Raw genomic sequence first — 22494 nt, forward strand, 5'->3', positions numbered from 1 at the left:
AAGGGCAGGTTTTATTCTAAAAAAACCTGAACAAACAAAAACCCCCAACTTACAACATAACTGAAAATAAGTGGATGTTTGCAAAGATAAACATGCAATTTTGATATTGTTTTCCCTCTTACCTGCCTTTGAATTTGCTTTTACTGCAAAAACTCCCAGCACCAAATGGGCAATTTCTCTCTGTCCAGAGACTGTTCTTTTGCAATGTCCCAAGATCTTCATGGTCATCAACAGCCCCACACCACTACTAAAGGTGACCAACCATGCAGAGTTTTTTCTGGCAAAACACCATTTCCTCATCACTGGATGCAAAGAGAATCAAACACAGTAGAGGTGTAACGAGTGTCTTTATTTCTCTGCCAGGTGTGAGATGGTGTTACAGACATGCTTTAGTGCTGCAGCTCGTGAATAATTCTGCAGCATAACCAAGTCTGTCTTGGTGCTCTCTGATTCACCAGTGGTAGGTCTGCCTAAGTTGTTGTCCTGATGTCTTGTGCACTGGTGCAAGACTCACACACAGCCATCTGTTCGAGGGCTCTGACATGCATCATCCCACTTCACTATTCCCTACCCTCCATGCCTCCCTCTGGAACCCTTTGGCTCGCTCAGCCTCTGCTCTCTTGCGTGTAAGAACATGGGTAAGGGTTAGTACATGAATTGAGGGATGCAGGAATTATCCAAACAGATGGTTCAGAGCCTTGTGTTTGCTCACTTTGCTCTAGAAAATCCTTGACTGGGGTTTGGAACATCTGTGCTGGGGTGTGGAATCAATTAGCTTCCACTGTCTTGCAGCTGTGTCAAAACCACACTTAGGGATGGTTTAGCTTTGCTCTGTTTTTACTTTTTTTTAAATCTATATGACCATGGACAGCATTTAATACGTAAAATTGTCTGTGACCAGAAAAGAGAATCATTAAAATTAATGAATCAGCCTATTCAGTGAGGACGGGCTTTCATAAAGTGGTTTTGTTTTCTTGAAATCATGCTAAACAATGCTTTAAAGAAATTGATTGTTCTTAAAACTTGAGTCATACACTGTAGAAGCCTCACTTAAATTTCAAGTAAATGTACACATGGTACTGCCAGATCTGCAGCCCTTTGTGGAGGGCACAAGGAACTAATGAATGTCCCTAGGACCTCTCAAGGCACAGATAAAAGTGTGGGAACAAACCATCCCCAGGGGAAGTGACACATACATCCCTGTTTTTACCACCCTGAGCAAGAGTAGTCAAACCTGTTCTGCTCATCAGCCAAAACCAGCACAGTATGAAAGGCAGCTTTAGATATTCCAGATTGTTTTGTTTACATTTTTCTTCTTTCTATTCCATGTCCCTCCTCTTTTTTTGATTCAGACACCTGCAAGCCAGCAAAGCTTTCTTCTTGCCCTAAGTAACAGCAGAATGTTTGTTTACATTTTGTTTTTGAAATGTGGTTGAGAGGAGCAGAGCAGGATTCTCCTGTTGTAAACAATGAGCACACAAATGACAGGGCAGAGGATCACTGGGAGCAGGAGCCTTGGAGCATAACCACTGGCTCCTGCAGAGGTAGAAAAATAGGAAGGCAAAAGGGGGCCAGGGCAGAAAGTCTCAGTATGACTTTCATTATCTGAGTGAGGTCCTGTAGCCTTGTTTTATTTAAAAATACTTCCTTGCCTTTTATCTATCTTCACTTGTGCTGCAAGTGAAGCTTTTTCTGCTCCAAAATGGCAAGCAGATTGCAGTGGAACTTGTCCAAGGCTTTCACATCTGGCCTCTCTGAGTGACAATTGAGGGCTTGTTCCCACTGGCTTCTTTGAAGATCTCAGCTGGAACGGTTCTCTCACAAACTCTCTGGCTGCCAGATGGTGTCAGTGACTTACAGAGTTACCACAAGGCCTGGGGAGAGGACCATGGCTTTGATTTTGAAAATACAGGTCATGATCTGTGCCCAATGCCTGCCTGGCTCCAGCTGTGACATTATGTAATGCAGCTCATGCTCGTGGTCATACCCACAGAGCTGTGGTGGGTTTTCAACAGGAGGATTGCTAGAGGGAGTTACTGATAGCACTTGGGGACTGGGGAGAACACCTGGATACATAGGATTGTCCAGGAAAAGATGATTGCAGTTAGTTAAAAACAGTGTTAGCTCACATGAATTGGCCAATTTCATTTCTTTCTATTTCATTGGAATAAAAGTAGAGAGAAAATCCTTTATATGAACCCCACTAAGCTCATATTAAATGGCATAAAGTAATGAATAAGGTATCTGGTGAGTTTATAGTAAGTATATTGTAGAAATATGAATGAATTACACTGAAGCCACACTTAGCAAGATACACTGTATTTTAACTACATTGCAAATTGACCTCTAGGACCTGCGGCCCCTGCCTTGAAACAGCAAAGACATTTCTGGTGTTCTTTGTGAAATGAGCAGCCGTCGTGATCCAGATGGCGAGGAGCCAGGGGGGCTGCCCAGAGACAGCCTCGAGCGTGCTCTTGGCCACTTGGTGAGGAGACCCAGCCCTGGATAACAATGCCCTGAGCTGCTGCTGTGCCGCGTCCCAGGCTGGCAGGAGCCAGGTGTTATAAACGGAGCCTGGACTTTTTGGGTGAGATAAAAGTCTGCTCGTTTATTTAAAAAGAAAAACCAGGAGCGGAGACTCGAGGTAAGCCCGAGTCCCACTTGGCAACCCAGAAAAGAACAACAGTGCGACACACAGGGCGTTCCTTCGGACTCGGGTTCCTCAGGAAAACCCTGTGAGGGGCTGAGCCCCGGGGCAGTTTTATAGTCCCTCTGATGTTATGATTGGTGGAGCTCCGATCCTCCCTCTGGTGGCTCGTTGCCAGGGTCCTCATTGGCACCCAGCTCCATCAATCTCTGGGGCGTCGAGTGATTGGTTTGCCCTCTAACCAATAATTCCTCAAGATGTTCACGTCATAAACCATTAAGTCATCTTAAGAACATTCCAGAACGTTCCCCTCTTTTCTATAGACCCACCACTCTTCCCCCATTGGTGTCACCATCTAGCGATCACATAGCAGCAACTATTAACTTATTAACTGTATATAACAACTAACTACTAACTTCTTTTTAACCAAAAAAACCCTTTTAACCATTTATTACACAGGGGTTTGCTAGGCATGGCCCTGCAGGGCACAGGAGTCAGCCAGAGGGGAGCCAGGCCTGCGGGCAGCCACAGGGCCAGCGGGGCTCTGCGCCCGCTGCTGCTGGAGCCCGACGGCTCCGTGCTCCCCAGGCCCTTGGTGAGCGTGTGGCACCCAGCACGCAGGGCAGGGCTGTCACATCCCCTGCGTGGCCCCTGCCCCTGTTCCTCGGGTCTGTGTTCTGTGCTGGGAGCTGCTGCTCGTGCTGCTGGCGGCTCTGGCCCGAGGGAGCCCAGCAGCAGTGACAGCAGACACCGATTCTGTGCAGTCAGGCCTGACACTCCTCACAAACCCCCCATCTCTGCTCTTGAAACCGACTGGAGGACGATGCTGTTGTCCTTTGCTTGTTTCTTGAAGTAAACCAGCCTTAGTTCAAGCTCAGGGATGAGTTTTCCTGAAAGCCAGTTACAATTTCATTCATCTCTGCCTTCTACCTGTGTCAATGTTTTGTTGCATATGAATTTGTACAGATTTTGCTCAACACAACTGTGTGTGGTAGGTGAAGTGTGGTTTTTTGCTTCAAAATTGAATACTGTAGTAGAGGACTGCAGCAGTGGAGTAACTTCACTTAATTATGAGTGTTTGATCTGCTGTGCACAAGATTAAGACTCACTAATCTGCTGCCACTGAAATAACTGCCTGTTTTCTTTTTGGCATGTGAACAAATACATGAAAATAAGACAATCTCCATCTACTTAAAAATATTCCAAATTCCTTGCAAACAGTCTTCAAGCAGATCTCTCTCCCCTCCTGCCTCTTTCTTCCCTTCCTCCTGTCCTTTTGTAGCCCTTCTCACTGGCCTACTCAAACATAAATCAGGTCCCCATGTTTTAGCTCGATTTCACTTGTCTGGATTATTCATTGCTCCCTACATTTTTTAGAGGCAGAATGTTTCCTCTCACTGAGGAGCATTTAAAGAAAGGGGAGAGGAAACGCTTCTGGGGTTTCACTGAGCTCATGTCAAATCTTGAAAATATATTCTCTGTATAAGCCACTGACAGTAGATCTACTTTTTCTAGTGTAAAAAGGCACCTTAGCACAGCTAAGTTTTTTTCCTTGCTTTCTGCTGCCTCTGCTACACTCTCGTTTCTTCTAGCCAGTGATTCTGAATCTGAGTAATACCCACACTTCATTAGGCTACTGTAGACTCTGAAATATATTAGAGGTATGTGACCCTCTCATGAAGAACTAAACCACTGTCAGATTGAAATGTGCCTGCTGGAAAATTGTATGACTCTTGTCTGACCAACTGTATTCCTTCTCTGATATGTAAATTTCAACTAGAAGTCAAAAATTGGTGTAAAATTATGTAGAGAGATGTGATACACATGTATCTAGAGCCATAAATAGCTACCTGTGGATCTAAGTGTTCTGTAATATAAACAGATAAATATTCATCTATGACACCCGTAATATGCATAGATATAATCTGCATGTATTTAGAGTTATTTAGTTACTTTTAAATTATACATAGAATTGGTTGCTAAGTATTTTGGTGTTTGTATCATTCTTTCGTTAACCTTTCTCCACAAAAGTTAAGTACATGTACATGTTTAAATGCAGTATTATTATTTCCCTATTTTTTTAATATATCGGTCATCATGCTGGAATCTCAGTACCACTCAGATAATGACCTTCACTACAAAAAGAGATTAGTTCTTAATTTTTCTTCTGATTCTCACCTTTTTTCATAGGTTTTTTTTTTTTTTTTACTCATCACACTATAAGAAACAGATAACATTGCTTTAAAAAAGAAACCTGTAAATTTGAGTTTCTCCAGCAATTCCAGCACTACTATCTTGTGGAGATTACTCAGTAAAACAAGTTTTACTGGTAATGACCCATGTATTAATTCTCATTATTATAAGAATTAGCGTGTAAGCATGCAAAAACTGGAAATGCTTTGGTTTGGCCGGATCTGATAAATTATAGGTGAAGCTTCCCCATCCTATTTGCAAATGAAAGAACTTTTAAAATTCTAGACTTTTTTGGCCATAGGTTTGGTTTCAACAAAGGAAAACATCTTGAGAGAAAATACTTTGTGATGAAAAGAATCAACCAGTTGTGGTTTGAAAGCTGTGCTTGGAAATAAAATCGTGACCACAATGATGTGATCTGCCCAAGGATTTTACCCAGCAGTGCTGAATGAGGATGATGGATGTGTCACCTCCTGGACACCTGCTCTGCTCATTTGGGATATTTTTGTAGCCCAGGTTGCAGAGATACCCATCCTCTTTTATACAGTGTCTGCCATTGAGCTACAGGACAAGCACTGACATTAATTACACTGATCGCTTAGGCTTGTGCAGACTCAAGGTTTCTCCTTTAACTAAATTTTGATAGTTTTATATTTCACATTATTTTCTTCTTGAAGTCACTGGAGTGAACAGTACTGTCATGTAGTTTAGTTGCATTCCTCATGTTTTCAGTAATTAGCCCCATTTCCATACCCTAAATATATGAAAAGATTCTCCTGTCTTCTCTTGCAAACAGGCTAAAACAGCTCCTAAGGGAGGCATTTCAGAGCATGGCTATACAAAATGTGTTTTAGAAAACAAACACAGTGCAGTGCCCAGAAATAATTTTTGCTTGGCTTTGAGCTGAATGTTCGATACCCCCTCCAAAGCTTAATGTTGCAGCTTCCTATTCTTCTACACCCTCAAATATGGGTAAACATTTCCAAAAAAATAAAACACAGATATTAATTGGTTCCAGACTATTAATTAGCTGAGGCCCAGGTGAGGACACTCTTGAAGAGTGAAGAGGGGATGCTGTAGCAGGAGGGAAATGCCCAGGGCGGGTGATTTCTGAGCGCTGACATTGGAGCAATAACCCCTCTCAAAAGTGCTGTGAGGCTGGCTGTGGCTGCTCCTGTCACGAGCACCCATTCCCCTCCTGGTCTGAGCTGTTCCCTCCCATTTCCAGTGAGGCTCCACTGGCCTCTGTGGCTGTGGCAGTGCTCTGATGCCCACCACAGCTGGCTCTGCTGCTCCCAGAGGCACACATCTACAGAGCCCTTCACCACGGGAGGGGCTGTGGGGGTTCTTTGGAAATGAAATACAATGCTCCTGTGCCGAGATGCCAAATATTCCCCATTTTCAGTAACTTCGTGCCTGCTGTTCCCATGGAAACAAGAGGGAGCTCTGCACACACATGGTCCTGCTTGCAAGTAGCTGTGGATTGTCAAGGAAGATCTGTGGTGCACCAGGCAGCTGAAGGGTTTGGGTTTAATTTTCCTATGAAAATGCTAGCTTTGAGCTGAATACAAGAATTTTTGGACTGTACCCCAAGTCTTGCCTGTAACTTCCCACCTTAAAGCTTGTACATTCTATAATTTGCGAATGTCTAATACTCTGTTCTCATGATTTTTCCAAATTCAGAGATCACCATAAATAGCTGTTGCATGTCCCTGAATCACAGTCCTGTGTCAGGTATCAGTCTGCCCTAGAGGTAATGAAAATCCTGAAGCTCTTCAGTGCAGGGCTGGCTCATTTAGTTTAGAACTCACTTGTTTGAGTATTCCACAAAAAGCAGACCTTTCCGACAGAGTGGGTATGAGATAAGAAATAGCAGAGCAGGATGAACAGAGAAACTCAAGAAAGCAGTGAGAGGAAGCCCAGTGTCCTGCCTTGCTGGGCAGTGGTGCCAGAACTGCAGGTAAACACAGAGGAGAAGAGAGGATGTGGGTCGTGGTCAGATGCAGGTGATAATTCAGAAAAGAAAGGTAAACTGATCAGCCCATCTCCACACAGAAGACAGAGGTCAGAAAGGAGAAAAATTACAGGCTTTGGAAGATCCTACTTTTGTGGCCAGTTGGCTATTGCATCTTTCTCTAAATATTTTCAAACATAGTAAAAAACAGAAAGCAAACAAACCAACAAACTGCAAATCTAATTGGAAAAAGAAGGCAAACCCATTAAAGTATACCCTTTTGGTTGTTTGATCAATACTGTTAAGACTAAAGGAAGTAAAAGTTCTTTCCTTTTTAGGATTTTGAGCTGAACAACGAGCTGAAAATGAATGTGTTAAATTTGCTGGAGGAAGTTTTGAGAGACCCTGACCTTCTCCCCCAAGAAAGGAAAGCTACTGCAAACATACTGAGGTAAATGCATTTCTAATTATTTCCCATGTTAACTGCAGCACAGAGTGAGATAGCTGGGGGACTGGCTATCCTAGAATTCACAGGGTTGGGTTTTCCTCCAGAGTATTGAGTTTTGAATGATTGCTCGGTGTTTTGTGAGCCATAAAACAGAGCCTGTTTTAAGTTTCATTCATAAAAAATACCTGTATTGGAAAACTTTGCTGCAGAACAGCTGACAGCCATGAGTTCAGCCTTCAAGTATGAGTGAAAACAGCCGTGTCTACAAAGTGTGAATATTTTATAGCCACTGATTTTCATGTAAATCATTCTACATTACTGAGGAGCAGTAAAAATTTAAAGACTAAGGACTGATTAAATGAATTAGTTGAAACGTTTGAAGACTGAAGAGTGATTAAAGTAAAACATCAGGAAAACATAGATAAATCTATGGTGTGCTTTGTTAACATTTCAGTAAGTATTCTGCAGGTAAGCCAATAAGGGTGCAATAGTGTATGCCTGCATTTTCTAAGACCATTTGACAGATTTACCAACAGATATGTGGAAAAAAAAGTGGCTGAAAAGTTGTTCACTTGTGAGGACAAGCATCAAACATAAGAAACACAGATAAGTTCTGATTAAAAGCACCTTTCTTTTTACATAAATAAAAATAGTTCTCCTTTTAATAATACTGTGTGTGTTGCTATTGCAAGTGAAAATATTAAGTTTGTTTTATGTGTTTCTTTGGAAGAAACAGCAAGTCAAGAGAGCAAGAAGGATGAGGATGATATGGGTGTTGATAATATGTGTGACAGCAAAGGTTCTACTCACAGTGGGAAAAATTACCTTAAAACTTTCAGCTTCTTAAGAAAATGTTTGAAAACAAGCCTGGGTTGGCTGTTCCTGGCAGAGTACAGGGATGGATTTATAGGCCTTTACCATACAAGTTGGTCAACAATTTCCTGTACCCAGTTGCAAAATAGCCAATTTCCACTAGCAGTTGCATCAAAAAATGGACCTTTGTATTTATGTGTAGACTATGAATTGTCTCTGTTTGTATCCTTTCACTGCTGTTCTAGGAAATGGTTGTTATTGTTTATCCTCTCTTCCCTCCTAGAACTGATTACTGAGTACCTGAGCACACTGTCTGATACACCAGTGAATACAGTTCATCACATACTTCCATTTTTCCGAATTTTTTCAAAAATTCAGACTGCATTTTTGACCATTCTCTGAAATTTCATGCTCTATTTCTTTTGCAAAGAAAAAAATGGAAAAAAAGCTTTTTCTTTTAGCCTTGGCTAAAAAATACTTTATTGCTTTTCAAACTGGCAGTGCTGCTAAATATACATGGATGCTGGACAACTTGATGTGAAATATTTCAATCCTACTTCAATGTGAATTAAATTTCAATACCATTATTCCCCTTTCACTTGGAAGGGGGAGGTGTTCAGATCACCTCAGGGAAATGTCTGGTAATTAAGAGTGATTTCCAGAGTTTAACAAAGCACTGTGATTACTCCTGGAGACACAGGCTCTCAGCAAGGCTATATGGTCAACTGGGTGAAGGGAATTACAGGATCTAAGGAATAATCCGCTGTTGTTGGTGTGTAACTTTATCTGTGATAGTGACACAGGAGTGCCCGTTCCTTTATTCTTCCACAGTCCTTAAGTTTTAGTGCACATTAATTAAAATAGAAATATTTGTAAGCTTTAAAAAACTCTGATGGACTTCCTGGTCTAAGTAGGGACCTGCTCTCCTGTGGAGACTGTGAGCACTCGGTCCTGGCACCATCTCAGGTCCTGGGGCATCCAGGGGTCCCTCTGCTCCTCCAGCTCCTCAGTATGGTGGTGGGTTCATAGGCAGAACTACCTGTTCTTTGGCAACTTAACTTTGCAATATTCAGAATATAAATGGGGGAGTAGTTTCTGTCAGGGGGTTTAGCTGTTCTGGCAGGTTGAAAACATCCTTGTACAGTTCTGGAACTGATTTCATGGAGGATGAGAAACGAGCATTGTCGGGAGAGATGACATTGACCTGCCTGAATCCTGTCTGATGGCACAACTGCACGAACCCAGAGGGCAAACAGGTTTCCAGTGCCAGAGGGAAAAAGGCTTTTTCTACATTACCGCTAAAAACGAAAGTGCTGCACGTGGTGCAAGAGGAGGATGTGATGGCACGGGGTTTGTTCTGTGCCCCCACGCTGCCGTGGCTGGTTCAGTAGGTCAGGCCAAGCACTGAACCTGTTCTGCCCCAGACTGGGAGAGCTCTCGCTGTTTCTTGTCTTCAGAGATGTTTACTGCAGGGGGGAACCACGTTGCTGCTGACCCAGAAGTGCTCAGCTTCGGGCCAAGGTTGCACTGAGCCACCCTGAGGATGCTCCATGTCCTGCAGGGTCCTCCCTGCAGCATCGCTCCCTTTTCTGCATCACAGTGGGGATTCTCTGTCGTGTCAGGTTACAGTCAATGTTCCGAGTGTTGAGAGAGGGCCTGCACTGTAAAAATAGTTTCCTGAGCTCCTTCAGCCATCCATAGGCTCTGACGGCCATTATGAAGGGTTTGCATTACTAAAGAACCCTGTGGTGGGACCCTGTGTTTGCCTGAAGCACCAAACCACAAAACAAAGTGCAGTCAGGGAATGCAGCATTCCTGCCACAGCTGATCCCTGCCATGGAGGAGATCCTCTCCACCAAAATTCTCTGAATTTAGGTATCCTGGCTCTTCCTCCATGGACGATGACAGAACACAGGCAGGGACTTGCTGTGAATCCCCCCAGATGTCCTAAAGGCACTCTTGCAGAATGTGCAGAGGTGCTCCCAGGCTTTGTGTTCCTCTCTTGGTTCCTGTTCAGTGTCTGGCTTGGAGAAAAGGTGCTCAGCCTGTGCCCTGCTCCTTGGAGAGATGTCGTCTTTCTAGTTTTCTTCTGAATTGAGACCTTTCATCTAATACTGCATACAGGGGAAATATAAATTACCTGGAACTGAAAGGCTTTTTTTGCTGTTGTTAGAAACCAATTTGTTTGAAGATTTCTGACAGCATGCTTTTTGTAAGAAAGCACAGATCTGTCATAACTAGAAGTTTTGACGCAACTTCATTCAAAAGGTTTCTCTGGGACAGGTTGAAAATGGGAAGAAGGAATAATCCAGCTGATGTGCCCTTCATAAAAATAGTCACTCACCCACTTGCTAAGTGAGCGCTATAAAGTAGGCTTTTTTTGTTGTTCTGCAGAGGTGCTTGCTGCAGGCATTTTATCTAAAACATGTATTCTATCAGAATTCTGGGCTGCCTGTCAGCTGTCACTGTGGGCCTTGGCTTCCCCACATCTCAGTTTTTGTAGTGTACTCTTGAGTCTGAAAGGTTGACAAATGCAGAATGGGCTTAGGACAAGCAGTTCTTGTCAAAAATTCAATTTTAAACATTTGTGAAAGAAAATTCATGCTTTCTGAGGCTTAACATTGGTATTTTTTATGTCTCCTTGAAGGGTATTGCGTAAAAATATGTCTTTTTATAAGCTGCCCCAGCCTTTGCATGCATGTCCATGTATGTGCATAGACTTTCCTTGGAAAATCCATCCCCTTGTCAGCAGAGATCAGAGGAGCAGGAAAGGTTGGTTTGTGTTCCAAAGATACATCATGGTCAGTTCTGGGAAAGGCTCTGTTTAGAATATGAATGACAAGGAAAATGTTGATGGGAGATGCTGAGCTGCTTCATGCCTTGAGTCATCAAACAAAGCAGCTGGTACTTCTTGCATGATGGGATTTCTGTTGTGTGGACTGACAGGGTTTCTCTTCAGGGTAAAAAAGCTTTTTATAATTCAGTATCTGTTCTGAAAGCTAGGCAAACCTATCAATGTATGTTTTGCTTGAATTTTTATCAGCCTTATTGACTAACCCCTGAAATCTAGATAAAATTAAATTGATAATGAAGCAGGAAGGTATAAATTCAGACTGAACAGCAGTGAATAAATTTGATAGATAATCCTATATGGGGAAAAAAAGGTTCTTTCAAGAAACAGCTCTTCTTCAGACTAAACATAGATGAAATCCAGGGATATGCAGATGTCAAAATGTGATGGATGAACAATTTTTCTGCCTTGTATGATCTCACCAAACAACACATTTCAGGCTCTCTACCTTGTACTAGCTTTTAAGTATTTTTTATATGCCTTATGTACCACAGAGGAAGGAGGAGACACATGTAGAAATTTTCAAGTAGAAAATTATTTTAATATTTGGGCTGGTCAAGCATGAAGAAGAGAGAGAGAGAGAGAGAGAATCTTGGTGATTCTAAGAATTAGAAAGATAATTCTGTTATATTTTCTTCATTTCGGAAGGTGCCCGTTGAGTCCTCCCTGAGGGTGACACTGCCCAGGAGAGCCCCTCTGTGCCTTTGCTTTCTCTTGTGACTCTTTTCACAAGGATCTGCTTCTTTCCAGCTCACAGGAGCTCTCCAGGGAGTGCAGTGGGAGCTGTCCAAGCAGGACTGGTCAGCCCAGTGAGTGTCCCCAGTCCTCTGTTGAACCTGGGTGTCCCAAAAATGTCAACAGCACAGACTGAAGTGGAAGATGCTATTGATGCTATTGAAAAAAATAACATTATCCAGGCTAGAGATCTGTCCTCTGCACACTTCATTGTAGAATATTTCTGGATACCAGAAAAGTTGGTTTTGTTTTCTTTCATGAGATCACTGTGCTAGAGAAAAAGCATCCGTTTAGAAGGAGGGATTGAATGGGGCGGGGGGACAGGGCCTGTGTGGTTTTCATTGCTAGAGGTTCTTGTCACAGGATGAACAACACCTTCCTGAGGCACCCAGGCATGAGGTACAGCACAAAATAAGCTGCTCTGCAGGACAGATTGCCAGGCTATTTAAGGGACTGAGGCTGCACTCTGTTATTATCTGGCCAAGAAGCTTAGGGATCTCCTGGAGAGGTAGACATGCCTTGCCTGTCAGACACAAGGTGTTTCAAGCCCTCATGAATTAAAAAGAAAGGTGTTTTGTGTGGATGTGGAAGGCTGCAAATGAAGGAGGTTTCTGAGATCCTGTCTGTGTGTATCTGCATTTGATTTTAGCCTAGCCCTCAGTTTGGCAAACCAAGAGGAAACAGCAGCAGCCCCCAGCAGAAGAACCTGGTGTGCTGGGCATAAAACCCTTCTGCACACCCACCTGGTACAAACTCATGTCTCATGCCAGAGCTGAGGTCTCCAGGCAAAGTGATGCTTTCCCCTTATCCCTTTCCCTGGTGCATGCAGAGTCTGCCCTGCAGAGTGCACTGGCAGGGAACTGGAGGGACCTGTTGCTGTGGGTGTCCTTCTGAAGTCATCAGCAGGACCTTGGGAAGGGTCACCTGAACTGTCCTGGGGAATTCAGCTGAGCAGGAGCCTCTGCAGAGAGCCTGACCCAGGGCCCACCTGTACCTGCACCTTCATCCCGATGTTAAACTAAACCTCCCCGGAGGGGAATCTGCCTTCTGGGCACATTGTTGTGTCCTTTCAGATGGCCTTTTACATTCTGACTTGGCTACTCCTCCCTAAATCTTCTCACTCCTGTATTACATAAATACGGTGTTTTCACGGTTTCTTTGAGTCTGTGTTTTCCAAATGAAGGGGTAAGATCTTGTAATTATGTTCAAGTATGCTGCATCACGGTAGATGGTGTTCAATCAATACTTACTTTCGCCTGGTTAATTTTTGACCCATTACTCTAAAATAACTACAATAATCACAGGTTTTCTGTAGCAGAATTGGAAACACTCATTAACACTTTTATTACTGAAAGGAAATCATGTCCTTGCTACAAGTAAAAGCTGCAGTTCGCTGTCCATTTCCACACTCTGAGCTCAGTGTGGGACACTGAACAGGACAGTTTCCAGAATTCATTAGCTGAGAGATATTAAACCTCCATGGAAATATGTTACCTTACATGTCTCTGATGCTGTAACGGTTTATACACTTTTACTTAAAGAAAGACATGAGTTTTTAGGTAACAGATTTTTTTTATCTCCTCAATTGCAGTTTTAGGATTTATTTGAGATAAACCATTTTGCTGATCTATGATAAGGTTTTCCCATAACCATGGACAATTTTTTTTATATAGGATGTTTTGTTATTTTATTTTTCAGGACTCTTTCTCAGGATGATCAAGATGATAACCATTTGAAAATAGAGGATATCATTCAGATGGTAAGTTCATCTTGAGAGTTAAACATCAATACTCCTATAGAAATGTTGTGGGTTTTCATCAATAAAATGTAACACAACTGCAACGTGTTAAGTATTTCTGACAGATACACTGTTCTTTTATACCAAGAATGTCCATTTCAGTTTAGAGATTGTAAGAATTTGAAGGCCATATAAAAAATGAACTTGTCAAAACTTCATTATTTGGACATAAATCTCAAGATTTTAAAAAGGGGAAAGATACTAATATATGTGAAATTACAAGTGCAAAATATGCGGAGTTTAATTAACCTACATTCATACTCCTGAGCTGGTGTGTGCTTATGCCTCTGTGAGTTTCCAGCCTGGTGTTTGTGTTGTTTGCAGTTAATTCTTATTTCTCCTGATCCTGAAGTTAATTACAGCCCCGTGTTGAAGGTTGCCAGGCAGCTGCTCACGCCCTGTGGCACACAGAGAGACCCCTCAGTGTCCTCCTTGCTTTTGCAGCCAGACTGCCCCAAGCCCGAGTGCTTTGAGACGCTGTCGGCCATGGAGCTGGCGGAGCAGATCACCCTGCTGGACCACGTCGTGTTCCGCAGCATCCCCTACGAGTGAGTGTCCCCTGGGGGGACGGGCCACCGGCCAGCCCCGGGCTCTGCTCCTCAGTAAAGGGCGTCGCACATAAAAGCATCGTGTGGTGTAAATAGGGTCACGGTGCGGGAAATTAGGATGGGGTGATGGGGCACAGGGGATTAAGAGGAAAATAAGCCTTCTGTACAATATTTACCATTTCAGACAGCATTAAAAATGGTATAGTGAGATGCTGGAATTAGTGTAAAGCTGTGTTATTAGCTTCCAGCAAATTGAGGTATCCTTGAAATCTGCTTAGGCTGTGGTTACAGACAGACTCTCTGCTGTGTTTATGAAGATCTTGTTGGCTTTTTTCTCTCCCATCAATGTCTAGAGAGTTCCTTGGGCAGGGCTGGATGAAAGTGGATAAAAATGAGAGAACGCCCTATATTATGAAAACTAGTCAACATTTTAATGATGTAAGTACTCTCAAATACAGATTTGCTTTCTAGGAACCCCATGGACTGTCTCTGACCTCTGGAACAAAAATACTGGGTTTTGTTGCAGTGTGATGTAATGTGTTATCTAGTAGTGACTTTATGTTGCAGCCTTTTTGTAATTAACCATTTAAATCAAAGCAGATGAAGATTCTTGTTTCCAGTAATTGGTACTCAGCATTTCAGTGGCAATTTAAGAGAAGAACATTTTAAACTGTAGCACACTGCCTTTCAGCCTGCTGAAGAAACTGCATTTTCTCCAGACAAATATAACACCAGTTCTGTGTAACGAATGCCCTTTGGATCCCTAAACATGTCTCTGCTCTCTATTATTTTCCTTGATTTGTACTGAGAGACTTCCCAATCAGGGAGTCTCTGATGGCTTTATCATTAGTTTATCACTGATGGCTTCGAGACCTTCCCATTGCATCCCCAACCCTTCACTGCTGTCACCATCCCCTCCACCTGCCTCAAGCTCTGTTTTCAGTGTTCCCTGGGTTTATCAAGAGCCATCATTTCCGTCCTGCGCTGGTTGGGGGTTGTTCTGCCTTGTCCCTTAATTAGTGACATGTTAGAAGGGATCGTGCTTCGCTTCCCTGAGCCCCTGCCTCTCCCCGTGGCCAGATGAGCAACCTGGTGGCCTCGCAGATCATGAGCTACGCCGATGTCCCCTCGCGGGCCAGCGCCATCGAGAAGTGGGTGGCGGTGGCCGACATCTGCCGCTGCCTGCACAACTACAACGGCGTGCTGGAGATCACCTCGGCCCTCAACAGGAGTGCCATCTACAGGCTCAAGAAAACCTGGGCAAAGGTGTCCAAACAGGTGAGAAGGACACGGCCACGGGCGGGGGGTCCCGGTTCCATCTGTAACCGTGTCCAGGGGTTGAGATGGGATCCCTCCTGTAAATATTTCTGCTTTTCCACCGCGTGGAACTGGCATCTCCTGTCCAGGTCTTTTGTAGTTAATTTTTTTATCTGTGGGAACAAACTGTTTTCAACATAATTGGCAAGTGTCAAAGACTATTGGGCCTGACGTGCTGAAATGTTCAAGTAAACTAAATTTAGGCATTTTTTGATAGACGCATCTGGGTGGTTACAAGCTATGGTTAAAGTCTGGCCAGCTGCCTAAAATAGGAACTGCCTGTGCAGAAAGCCTGAAAGAAGGTCAGAACCTCTCAAATTCATGAGTTTTTCCTCCCCAGTAGGGGATGGTTGATAAAAAGTCTTCTTTCTCATTAAGGAGCTCAAGTTCAGGTGCAGTGAACACCTCTCTTTAACCCTTACCTGGCTGCTGAGAATGTCAGCAGAAGCTGTGAGAATGACTGCCAGCCTCAAAAGAAAAACACTCACATGAAAAAAAGGCCTGTTGGGATGAAGATAATCCAGTCTTTTATGTTCTGTGTTCTAAATGTTTCAGAGAAATACAATTAAAATACATTCTGACTGTACACCTTCTCCAGTCAGCTTTTTCTCAGCTGCTTCGTAGCTGCTGCTATGTTATTTTATTTAAAAATCTGTTAAAAATCCTTTAAATACAAACTGTTGTGAGTTTACCTCCAAAAAGTGTTATGGATAGAATTATTTTGATTTTTAAACTTCTCAATTAAAAAAGAAAAAACCAAACCCACAGCAGATTGATGTTGTGGCACAGTCCTGTGGCACCTATTGGGAATGCAATCTGGGTTTTTCATCAGCCTGCTTCTTAGAAGAAAGTGACTCTGTCTGCCTACAGCTCTCTCTTAATTGGAAATTCAGTTTCAAATACGATGAATTTCTTATCATTCTCTACACCTAAGTCTCAAGTCAGTAGCAAAAACAGTCTGAAAATCAAATTTATTTCACTTAAGAAGGAACCGGGGTCTGATGATGGCCACTGAAAGTGATCTGTGTAAGACATGAATGTATTCTCATTTACATACTCAGCTTTTACCTGGAACTTGGAGGCAAAATCAGCTCGGTGCAAGCTCCAAGGCAAGGAACAGCCCTTGCTGTCACCAACTTCAGTAAATGCAGCTGAGGACCCTCAGCAACATGTAGGATCTGTTATATTCTTGTGTGCACAGCAAACTGAATTTCTGACCATTAATTTAATAAACCTGTGGGTTTTCCTCCATTTGCAGGGTAATAATATTAGCATAAATACAGGTTCTGTGTATCACTCATAGGAAAATCTTTAAAGCTGCCTAATCTCCATTTTCAGAAAGACAGGAGGAACTGCAGTAAAGCTTAATTCTTAATGCCTGTTTTGCTACTCCTGAAAATGGGGTGGGGATGATAAGTGAATGACACCTTTGCTACAGTCTAATTCCAGTCATTTACATGAACCAGCAATGACATTTGTAATGCATTTTCTTTCTAGACAAAAGCTCTCATGGACAAGCTTCAGAAGACTGTGTCATCTGAAGGAAGGTTTAAAAACCTGAGAGAAATGCTCAAAAAGTATGCCTCCCTACAGTATACAACTGTGTTTTGTTATAAGAAGAGGATAGTTCATGTTAAAGATTAAGTGCATTTGATTAAGCTTTAATAATTAATATTTTTCTTGCCTAATAACCTTTTAAAATCTAGGTTGGTTCTATTTGGCATTATTGTTTTGCTGAATATGCTGTGATTTAATAGCCCTGGTGGATAAAGATAGTAGCTCCAGAGAATTACTGAAACAAATGAAAGTATTTTTCTGTGTGAACATTCCCTGTTGGGGTTTTATGTACACTGATAAACTTTTTCAATAACTGTAAAGTCAGCTTTATAAATTAAAGATTTATGGGAAACAGTATTGTTCTAGTTAAGTTTAGGGCTTGGGACTAAGCCTGTGTCAGGTCACAGACCCGTTCATATGACAATAAACTATGTTTCTGACAATAAATTATGAGAGGAACATAGGGACAGGACAAAGGCTCAGGGACATTTCTTCTCCTCTGGCCTCCCAGCCTGCTGGAAAACAGCCTGTTTCTTTTATGCAGCAGTCCTTGAATATTGTTTTCTTTAATTGATTTGCCAGATTGCATTTGACATTCTGTAATTTTGGTATCCAGGATATTCCGTGTCAAGTGTTCTGCAATTTATGTGCTGATTCCAGCTGTATAAAAACCTGGATTTTTCTGAGTTTTGTAATTGGAAGCAGGCTTTTCAGAATCGAATGACACAACTACTTCAAGTGATCTTGAGAGAACCTGACAACTGAACAGCCAGAATAATTAATGGTATATTTTAAAATTGCCATTAATATTAGATATTGGGCTGAATGCATTCAATTTGTCACAGGCAGAGCAAACACAACTCTAGCAGAGGCAGAGGAGCTGTTTGTCCTGGAAAGGAATGCAACCCATTGCTTAGAAGTGGGCAAAGTAATAAAGAGTTTGTGTGAGTTAGAAAAAAATGCATTTGCAAATGTAGCTACAGGAAAATAATCTGATTTGTTGATTTACAGCTGTAACCCACCTGCTGTTCCCTACCTTGGGATGTACCTGACTGACCTGGCATTTATTGAGGAAGGAACACCCAACTTCACTGAGGAAGGCCTTGTCAATTTTTCCAAAATGAGAATGGTAATTTTCAGTTTCTTACATGCTTCACCAACAGGTGTTTAATTGCATGTGTTAATTATTGATTTCATTGTAACTCCTCTGAATGTAACTTCGGGGAAGGTGTTTTGGTGGTGTGCAAGAGAGGCAGTGCTTGGAGAGCAATTCCTTGAGGCAGTCTTCTATCACCACCTTCTGGCAGGCTGGGTATTTTCACAGGCTGAATTTGTCCCCAGTTTACTTTCTGAGAAATGACAGCAAAAGCAGCTGCCTGAAGCTCATGAAGGAGCAACAAAAAGCCTTCCTAAATAACCAGAATTACAGGAATGCAGTGATTCAGCAGGAAGCAGTAATCACAATGTTCTTTTCAAAGTGTGCCCTGGTCTATCTGAAGAGCACTTTTAAGTTGATGCTTCTCTCACTGCCATGTAATGCTGTTTTGTAACAGCTCCTCAGAGGGAGGCATGGAAATTTCTCCTCTCATTTCAGCTTAATGCCCATCTTAGGGCTACACTCTGCAGCAGCCACTCGAGGGAAAGAGCAGGGAGGTTTCATTATGGGAAGGGGAGAGCCAGGGTGGTTCACTTGGGGCTGACTGAGGAATAAATGTTTGACTTGGGAAAGTGAAGTCCTTGGGAGCTGTTGGAAGATGACCTCTACCCTTCCCTTCCATCCTCCCAAGCTAAATGGAATAATTTGGTGCAAAATTCTTGCTTTGTGTGGCTTAGCTGGCGTCAAACTGGTTGCACTTACATACCCGTGTTCTTTTGAAAGATTTCACATATTATCAGGGAAATACGGCAGTTCCAGCAGTCCTCCTACCGCATCGAGCACCAGCAGAAGGTAAGGCTCCTGCCTGCTACTGAAATCAGCACTGTGGCAGCAATTACCTGTGAGGTACAGCTGTCATTGAAAGCTAAAATTGGTGTTTTCTGCTCCCACGCATGGAGGAGAGGACAGACAGACACACAGACGGCTCTTTGGGGCGGTGAGACCCTCACCCTGCAGGGGCTCTTTGTTTGATGCCTTCTGAAGAAGCTTTTTGCTCCTTTGGAAGGTCCCTGGGGATTTGCAGCCCACGAGAGTGTGAGGGGTTCAGAGGGAGCTGTGTTCTCCCTGCCCTGAGACCCTGCACTGAGGGTCAGGAGATGCCCTGAGCACCTGCTGAGGCATCCTGCAATTCCTTTCCCCTTTGTCCTCGGGAGTGATGCAACTGTGACCAAAGCCGCTCTGTGCCTTCAGAGAAGGTTCATCTCAGACTCCAGATGAGCAGCTTGGGTTGAGGTAACCTGGCAAAGGATTTGCCCTTTCCTAAGAGGAGTTAATCCTAATGAATTCCCAGAGTGCTGCAGCTCCATCTTTATGCCAGCAGCGTTCCAAGGAGCTGTGTGGTTTCTCAAGAAAACAACACGAGGGGATCTCAAGATCCAAAATGTGCTGAAAGGGAAGGGAAGGCTGGGAGGTTCCTATGGCAGTTCCGTGCAGTCTGTCCATCTGTGTTTCCCCGTCCAGGTCACTCACTACCTGCTGGACAAGACCCTGATCATCGATGAGGACACCTTGTATGAGCTGTCCCTGAAGATCGAGCCCCGGCTCCCCGCCTGACGTGCCCACCCCGCTGCAGACAGCTCTGGGACAGTGAACAGAACCATGCATGCCACCTCCTATAGACAGCAAGATGAATTCTGAGAAGAATGCCAGCTCTCTTGTCCAGCAAGAGATACAGAGTCTCACAGCCTTTCCCTCTCAGGAAACACAAATGAGTGTTGGAGGTGAAAGACAAAGACTCTTCCTACCCAGCTTAAGCAATTTCTGCTTTGCAAAGATCATGTTTGGCATTAGGGATCATGATTTAATGGGAAACAGGAGACTTTTCCTGTGAACAGGCACTCATTGCAGCCATCTCACATGAGAAATTAAGGGTACAGATTTAAATGGTGGTAATATATTCAGGTGTATTAGGATAAATAAGCAAAGTGAGGTGGCTGGGTTGATGGCTAACTATGTGTTCACTGAGGCAGTAATGGCTGTGGTGTTCTCATATTGTGGTAATTTCATTCAAAAATCAGGATTTTAGCAGTCATCTACTACTTTGGAGTGATACTAAGACAGCATCTAGTAACTTCATATCTGCAGTTGTTTGAAACACCCGCTGTACGTTTAATGCTACTCTTTATAAAACATTATCTTCTTTCAATGTCCCGTCAGCCTTTTCTAAGGTGACTGATTGTATCTGTAAAAATGATTTGTAAACATATTTTTCATCAGTGAGAGTATTTACAGCATGGAGAGCAAATGGACTGGTGGAATAGTTGTAAATAGTTGCCAGCTGGGAATGTGAGGGATCAGGAGGGGTGGTGCAGAGGAGGGTGAGTCACGTTGCACACAGCCCTGGAAGAGGCACTTTATTTTCCTGCGCCTCCTGCAGCTTCTCTGACAAGTCAGGCTACAGAGCACTTTCTGGACACACTGTGGAGAGAAATACATGTCTGCCTGGCAGCAGGTGGTGATCAGCAGTGAACACTCGGAGCTGGAGTGACAGTTTCATTCTGCGTGGAATCGGTGGTTTGAAAAATGTGTATCTTTTTGTTGTTGTTCAGCCATTTGGCACTGACTTAGCTCTAAAACTGAACCTGTCAGTGGCAAACATTGAATGCCAGCAAACACAAAATTTGTATTTTTATCTGAGCTAGTAATTATCATGTGCATATGTTTGAGAAAACGTGCTATTTGTAAATGTTTTCAGAGCCTCTGCTTTTGTGATGTACCAGGTAGATAGATGTCATTTCTACAGTAGTTGGTACTTCTTGTATTTTCCTCATCAAGAGTGGCCTGTCGTAGCTGCATGGGAAGTTAGCTCAAATGCTATAAAGGACATCATAGCATAAAACACAGGTGTTATCACTGTTGAAAACAAAAATTGGCTGGAAAAGTGTCCTTACTTTTCCAATGATATTCAGCCAGTTGAAGAAATAGGGCTATATCACCGTATACCTCCCTTAAATCCTCTCAGGGAGAAAGGTGTTTAAAACAGATTGTGACTGAGGCCTATTTGATCTGACATATCTTACACAGTCATGATGCTTCTTAACGCTGGCGATGAAAAATGGACCTGCCTGGCTTGTGGTTTTTGTCTTTATTTGCACTTTAATTACACTGCTGGCCCAGCCCAGAGCTGCACAATGAGTTCCATTCGTTCTGTCTGAGTGTGACTGCCAGCACTTACAAATGTACCTTAGCAGCTGTAAGTTTCATTAAGGTCCTTCTCCACAAGGACCATCTCCTTGTAAATAACTGCATGGGGAAGTGTCCCCGATACTGGAAAATTCCTCCATTAGAAAAGCAGACAGCAAGGGAGATGGAAATGCTAGGAACACTTTAAATAGTTCTGGCTAATGATTGCTGTAGAAATGTTACTTATAGAAGCTTTTTATTGTAAAAAATGTGTTTATTTCTTTTGACTAATGATTGACAAGAAGCTGATTGCATCCCAGTGCATGATATGAGGAGAAAAAAAAGAGCATGGTTTATTTGGACCACAAAACCAACTGTGTGTTTACTGTAAAGCAGTTACCAGGCAGTAGTTTCATAAAACACTTCGAAGTCATGGAGCAACAGGGAAAATGTGGTCCAAAAAGTGATTTCTTAAGTTGGTTTTATTGTTTCTTTGTTAACAAAAAAAATGTCTAACAGCTGTCAGTGTCAATGGGCATCTGTGTTAAACGCTATAAAGTGCTGCTTTATCTGCCTGTACCCCATTTAACCAAATCTCCTCCATGTTCTTAGGGTTACAGGGTACAAATCCTCATCGTGCTCCTGTCACAGTTCATTGTTCTGTGCTCCACACGTGTGTGTTGGTCAGAGCACTCGATGCATTTCAGCGCTGGCTCACAGGGCTGTGCTGTGCTCATGTGATGAGAGGAGGGGGGCAGATGGGCCTTTCCAAAGGGGCTGAGCACCCAGAGCTTGAAATCAGTGGGAATGTGGTAGTTCAGCCCCTTTGGGGAAGCACATCCTGCTCGTATGCCAAAGGTTGCCTCTTGTCCCAGTGGCCAGTTTAGGTCAGAATCAGGAGAGTTGCATGCTTGATCTGTGTTTGTAGCAACAGCAGCAGCAGCAACAAAATTTGTTAAAAATTACTATGGTCACAGTGATGTTTGACTTGCTGATGGCTAACGTTGATGTTTTTGCTTGGGGATACAATGCTTTTGTTAAAGCACAGGAAGAAGTGAGGATGCACCTTGTCGCCCACAACCCTGGCCAGGGCTGCAGCCCCGTGACGGCAGCTGGCAGCAGCTGTTGTGCAGCACACACAGCCAGTGCTGGGCTGTGGGCTGAGTGCTTCTGAGTGCCTCTGCTACAGCCCTGCTGCATGTTTGGGCTGTGGCAATAGTCAGTAGGCAGCAGCAACCTGCTTTGTGTGAGGCTTTGCCTAGTTCCAGTATGACCAGCTTAGCCCAGTGGTGTCCCTGTGTGGCACAGGGGTCTGGAGCTCCTCGCTCCCTGTGCCACCCCACCACAGCCGCAT

At 43.2% G+C, this 22494-nt stretch overlaps 1 protein-coding gene across 1 annotated transcript in view; it reads left to right on the forward strand.

Annotated features, from left to right (window-relative positions):
- The window catches only part of RASGRF2 (Ras protein specific guanine nucleotide releasing factor 2), a gene marked incomplete at its 5' end in the record, with an annotated part of 95310 nt that extends 74249 nt beyond the window's left edge, over positions 1–21061 (forward strand). Inside the window, 9 exons of the mRNA XM_082301129.1 lie at positions 7133–7245; positions 13340–13400; positions 13884–13987; positions 14341–14425; positions 15068–15265; positions 16802–16881; positions 17873–17990; positions 18741–18809; positions 19479–21061. Coding sequence (XP_082157255.1) covers positions 7133–7245; positions 13340–13400; positions 13884–13987; positions 14341–14425; positions 15068–15265; positions 16802–16881; positions 17873–17990; positions 18741–18809; positions 19479–19571 — 921 coding nt within the window. The 3' untranslated portion in view covers positions 19572–21061. The remainder of the gene's footprint in view (positions 1–7132; positions 7246–13339; positions 13401–13883; positions 13988–14340; positions 14426–15067; positions 15266–16801; positions 16882–17872; positions 17991–18740; positions 18810–19478) is intronic.
- Positions 21062–22494: the final 1433 nt, after the last annotated feature.

This window comes from Coloeus monedula, assembly GCF_965178545.1.
Source record: "Coloeus monedula genome assembly, chromosome: Z".
Lineage (NCBI taxonomy): Eukaryota > Metazoa > Chordata > Aves > Passeriformes > Corvidae > Coloeus > Coloeus monedula.